Below are 6,188 nucleotides of genomic sequence, written 5' to 3'. Positions count from 1 at the left end.
CTGTGATTTGCAAAAATCTTCAGCGCAAGTACCCCACGGATACGACATTTGCGTGGGCACATAACAAACAGTTCCTACATTCTAAAAAAAGTTCCACTACTTTTCACGAAAATCGAACCCTCCCAAAGAATGGCTGGCTACGGGATCGGTATTCGAAAAACGCCTAATGAAAAACACCGAATCGGAAAACGCATAACGCCTAATTCAAGTAACATCCAAGAAATTGACCTAAATCCCTACGTGAACTATGTACGCAACGCTACATAGTTCACGTCGGAGTGCGTGGAGCGCCGCCTGTTCCATCTTCGTTTCTACTGTATTTGGTTACACAGGCTTATCTGTGTTATTATTTCATATCAAGACGGAGTATTATGATAATAAAAGACATCATATTTTTAATATCGAACATATAGTTTATAATTTTTTGTTCAAGGAAGTTCAGGGGCTGGACATTATTTAGTCTCTCATTGGTTCGGTAGGTTCACATTAGCGTGGTTGTGAACAGTTTTGGAGGATAATTTTGAGAAAGGCTATTTTATCAATCTTTGTGTGCGTTGTACCTACGAGCGTAGGTTGTACCATATTTATGCATTCCGGTTTCAAAATTCAAGAAAGCCGGTTTATAACCGCGGCGTTTGTTTTCGCGTTATCATAGAAGTGTAAACTGTTTCAGTTTACACTTCTATGGCGTTATTTAATTAATTGCTTGCACTGCGGAAATTCTATCATCATCCTATAATGAAGTTTATAAGAGTAGTAGTCTCGTTTCGTGAAGCGTAAAAGACATGTATTTTCAAACTGTTCCGTTGATGAGTTGGATTGTGAGTCTCAGTAGATTTTGCAATTACGAAATTAGGTCATTTTCTAGGAATTAGGCGTTATGCGTTTTCCGATTCGGTGTATTTCATTAGGCGTTTTTCGAGTACCGCTACGGGATTGTGGATCCCTGTACGTTTGGATTTTCTGACCATCAGCTTGAACACACGGAACGAGACAGACGTTTCTATCACGCGTTCGATGATCAATGATAATTCAGGGACTGATCGAGGGGGACATATGAGATCTGTACCAGTCCGTCAAATTGTTTTGAGTGCCCTTTTAGCCACCAAAGATATTGGTGCATTTCAGTGCGGGAGTACTTTTAATATTGCCTTTTCGGACATCCGAGTGCCCTTTAGGGCTAGGTTCTTCAAAATTAGCCCCTCAATGCGGGAGTGCATATTCGCAAAATAAACACCAGCAATGTCATTACAATTGTTTTATTCAATAATTCGATATATCTATTTCCGTAGCTTTTCTAACAGCGATATAACATCATCTAGATCTGACCGCTGGAGATAAGACCACCGGGTCTAGATCCAACATCGTATAAAAAATCAACAAGGACGACCGTAAGACATTGGCTATCACATATAATGTACGCAGATAATTCATAATAACACATTCTGCTTAAATCTTTTTCATATTTGTGTATTACAAAACTCGATCATCTCAAAAAGGCCACTTGGCTCTAGTTCAGAATATACAAATTTCAATCTTTTTATAACTCCTGACATATATACAAACAACCGCGATAAAACGCCAGAAACAATGCCGAATGTTCTATGGATATCAGTTTATCCGCATAAATCTTCGTTTTAAAAATACCGAGCCGGATATCGCTCGTTTTGATGCGATCGTCAATACGTTTTCTCGTTTGAAGTGATTAGAAATTCTTTGTAGATATTGACTCTAGCTCGTAAGGTCGGTCTGCTGGCGTTTCATCGTCTTCACGTCAGCTATTTGACAAATGAAGGAGGGATGCTATGTCCCGAAGCAGCCACCATCTATAGTTACCGTATACCGTAATACAATTACTTCATCCGTTCAGAATAGTATTTCAGTGGAACCACGTTCAAGGGACGAGAAATCCGAGAGTTCGTTATATCCAGTATGAAATCAATTACATTTTCTTACTTGGGACAAAATTCTATATTTGTTGTATCCGATGAATCGTTGTATCCAAGTTCGTTATAACGAGGTTCCACTGTAATATTGTGTGGCAGTATTTGCATACATTTGTGTAATGAACTAAGTTTGAATCAATACATAACTATAGCATTACCCTCATGGCAATGTCTTCAAGCAGTAAAGTAACCCTAAAAAACTTTAAGGCTTAAAGAAAATCACCTAATCGTGAAGAAATATATACCCCTATATGTTGGGGATCATTCATTTATTACGTACGCATAAAATTTGAATTTTTCAACCCCCCCTCCCCCTCTGTATGCAAAATCGGCCATTTTTTTCATATACATTAAGCATTACAGTACGCAAATTCCACTGACCCCTCCCCCTCCCCTAATGCGTACGTAATAAATGAATGACCCCTTGACGTAACAATTAAATGTGCGTGATCATAGAGATGACAATTTGAGTTTGAATTTCATTTCCATGGGTTCATCACAGCTCCCCTGGTATTCTGAAATGTAAAGATTTTATCTCGGTAATTTCCACAAGCGGTTCATTTATAAAATGTACGTATGAGTAGCCTAAACTTTGATAAAGTAGGTTGTTGATCGGTGGATTTGTTATTCAAATATAGTAAAGGAAACCAAAATGGGACCAGACATTGTCATCCAACTTGAAAAGCATCTATCCCAGTTTTCTACTCATCCAACATATGCAAGTTAAGGTTATCCTATTAGACTACCCAAGACAGCTCATGACAGCGGCCACCAGTCTCTGTATTAAGCTAATCAGATATGTTGTTTTTAACTGGCAGGTTCACTCTATCAATACCACCTATCTGATTGGTTAGATATATAGACTGGTGGCCACTAAGCAGCAACCTGCCTGCCCAAGAAATCTTAGACGGTGTAATAGACCAATGAAGAGTCTACAGCCAGGGTATATGTTGGCGTGAGCTTCGGTGGAGTCAATCAAACCCTGGGAAGCGAGGATGGTTATGGCTCAGGAAAAAAAGGATTTGACATCCTACAACAGATTTGACAAGCTACCAACTGAATGCTTAACGAGTATATCCTGTAACTGTAACATGACTGGTATCAAGGAGGCACACGCCGCCATTGACTACACATACCGATCCTTCCTTCTTTAATCAGTTTCTCAATTGATTGTAACATGTTATGACCAGCGGCCAGATAAAGCGTTTCCGGTATATCCTAAAATAAGAGCAAATTATTCGGTTAAATGAATTTTAGTGAATTGTTCCCATGATAGACATTGTACGTATCTGCTCATCATGATTTGTCAAACCATATCATATCAATAAACTATAGACATTAATTCACATCAATCTGTCATTCATGCAATAGGTCAAGTTTCTGCAATAGCCCGGAAATGATGTGCGCTTGGCGTCTGATCATTCAATCAACACTATCTATCACGGTTACAAATGCTGACAAATTTTTCAGATGACTTGTTTAATCAAAAAGCAACAATTTTCAGCACTTACCGACATTTCTGTGAAAGGTAAGCACTTGGTCAACTATTGATTATCTACCACACTCTGGATCAATATCCTTTAGTGGCAGACGATCGAAAGTGTCGAATAACTGAACAATATTTTCATCACCAATTTACTGGAATTTTGTGGGTTATTTTGGCGGAAAACCAAAGGTGGGCGGATAATTCAGGATTTTTCAGATGCAATAGTCATAACTTACTGTATATATCAGTTTTAGTAACTCCATAGTGTTATGCCATTTATCTTTGTTCAAATGAAGCGTATCAATGATTTGTTTTTCTCTCATTTTTCTGTGTTCGATGTATTCGGTAAGTTTCGACACGGCGTCTGTTATCAGCGGACCATGTCCCGGGTAAATACGACTTGGCTTGACACTCTTAATCAAATCCAATGACTTCATGTAATCGTAAAGATCTTCGAACGCCTGAATTTAACAAAAATTGACTACAATATTGTACCGGGTCCAGTTTCACAAAAACGTTTAAGCTCAAAACGGTTAAGTTTGAATTGTTGTTTACATTGAAATCATAACCAGCAGCAATTAAGCATAAACTTGAGTTGAACTTTTCTGTAAAATCGGGCCTTGTACAATAATATCCTACATGTAAAGGTTGTTAAAAATCAGTTAAATTCTGAAAAATTGGAATCAGATTTCTAAACCCTTTCAATGCTGACTACTAATTGATAGGCCTACCCTAAAGTGCTGGAGATAATTTGAAAATGTTTGAAAAATTCCAGCCCAGTGCATCAAACAACAGGTATCAGCTATAATGTGTCTACATCGCGGCGCGGTGCATTGTTAGTTACTTATATCTAACTGTGTTTGACAGGTGCTGCCGTCTTTCATTAGAGAAAAAAACGTTTACGAACTTCATCAATACGCCGTCTTTCATTAGAGAAAAAAACGTTTACGAACTACATCAGTACACCAAAGAAATGCGATGTACTAGCAAAGTTCATCACTGATTTATACACCGCAATGCGGGCTAGACGCACTGAAAGGGTTAAAGAAAAGTTTGAGTATGAGCTGGTAAAATATGCCTGCCCCTGAACATTGGTTTGGGCTATTTTTTAGGTGTTAGTGTGTCTGAATTGATTATATTCAAGATACCGGTATCTATTTGTTCGTCGATGTATCACAATAAGATACATACGCAAGATCCTTCTCCTAGTACTGTATCGCCAGCAAAAACTGCATTCTCTTCCTCCAAGTATAAGCTCATATGATCCTCTGTATGTCCAGGAGTAAGCAGTACCCTAAAATGGATCAAACCTAGAAAATCTCTTCCACGTAATTTAAAAATGCAATTCATTAAATGAAAAATTAGCATCTTTCACGGGCGGATCCAGGCAGGAGCACAATGAGCAAAAACTCCCCTTACAATTTTCCCGTGCCTTTTTGAAAGCTATATTTTTCAGGGCAATTTTTTCCACTCGCAACTAATGGGACAGCATTCTGCGGCACAAGATTTAGCTTACATTTTCTAAAATGTCCCTCAAATGCCTAGAAATCGTATGAAAATACAGGCGCGTTGGAAGCAATTTTCGACCCAAGGTAGTAAAATAGAATTGCACTCTATTTTGTTGTACCTTAATGTTGCTCCATCCGTCTGAAAAACCTGGTCTTTATTGATGAAATTGTATTTTGCCAAGGGACCGATGTCACGATCTGGAGTACTTTTCCTTTCTATCTTCGACACCTTTATTCCATCTAAAATGTTAAAAGTCACAACATTTGCACGAAAGCATGATAAAAGTCTTTGTTTTCTTAATTGTTTTCTTATTCAAATACCGTGTAGAATATTGCTGCAAATATCTTGTACAGCGCCGACGTGGTCCTCGTGCCAATGCGTGATAACAATCTCTTGAAGTTGGGCACCATATTTCTGTAGGACTTTGTTCAAATTGGCTGTATATTCATCTTGACCAGGATCGCTGGTATCAATCAATATTCTTCTACAATTCAAGATTTAATTCAAAGGATGGATAAAAGTCGAAAAAAAGAATTGCCAATAGGAATTTTGTCCACTGACTACGTATCATTGTTACAAGTCCGTGCGCTCAATATAACTGACTTAACCACCCTCCCTTGACAGGGATTTGAACCCGATGGCATCGCTACACTCGGCCACGGCACAAACCCTTGCCACACTAGACCAGTTGCGCAACTTCATGCACAGGTTCACTGCGCAAAAACTTGCGGCACCAATCAGATTTCTCCTTGTATAACCGTCGAGGCAAATTTCACTGCAGAACTATGCCACATAAATGGGAAAACCTGAGCTAAAATTAAACACCGAACGGGATATCCGATCGACTAATAACGTCATCAAGCTGCATGCGTAGCTGCACAATCAATCGGTCTAGTGTGGCAGGATTCCGTACCGTGGCAATCTCGATGCTTCCAGGTTCAAAATCCCTGTTCAGGGGGTGACTTACCTGGAACCAGATCCAACTAGATAAGAATTAGTTCCCTGCAGCCGAAAAGAGCCAGGATTGCATCCCAAAATTCGTGTCACCAGTGATGAGAGTTTTTCAATTTTCGGCAATACGGTTAGGTTAGCCATGGGGCTCAATGTCTTCAATTGCCTAAATGCGAGTATTTAGGGCGCTATCATCAAAAAAATTTCCATAAAAACCAAAAAACACTTAGTTGTCAATACTGGAGCTCAACGACCTTGAAATTTCGGGTTAAAAATGTCACTAGTTTTGTGATGGT

General features: G+C 38.9%; 1 protein-coding gene across 1 annotated transcript; it reads right to left on the bottom strand.

Annotated features, from left to right (window-relative positions):
- Positions 1–1,250: 1,250 nt before the first annotated feature.
- On the bottom strand, positions 1,251–6,132 carry LOC141906890 (endoribonuclease LACTB2-like). The gene is made up of 7 exons (XM_074796351.1): positions 5,909–6,132; positions 5,262–5,425; positions 5,060–5,180; positions 4,624–4,726; positions 3,669–3,893; positions 3,083–3,164; positions 1,251–2,461 (listed from the first exon to the last, which is right to left on the bottom strand). The coding sequence occupies exons 1-7, from the start codon at positions 6,034–6,036 to the stop codon at positions 2,397–2,399; spliced, it is 888 nt and encodes a 295-aa protein (XP_074652452.1). The 5' UTR covers positions 6,037–6,132; the 3' UTR covers positions 1,251–2,396.
- Between the last annotated feature and the right edge of the window lie 56 nt (positions 6,133–6,188).

Source organism: Tubulanus polymorphus, chromosome 6 (assembly GCF_964204645.1).
Source record: "Tubulanus polymorphus chromosome 6, tnTubPoly1.2, whole genome shotgun sequence".
In the NCBI taxonomy this organism is placed as follows: Eukaryota; Metazoa; Nemertea; class Palaeonemertea; order Tubulaniformes; family Tubulanidae; genus Tubulanus; species Tubulanus polymorphus.
Note: the sequence above shows the minus strand (reverse complement) of the source record. Positions and strands in the feature narration are given on the sequence as shown.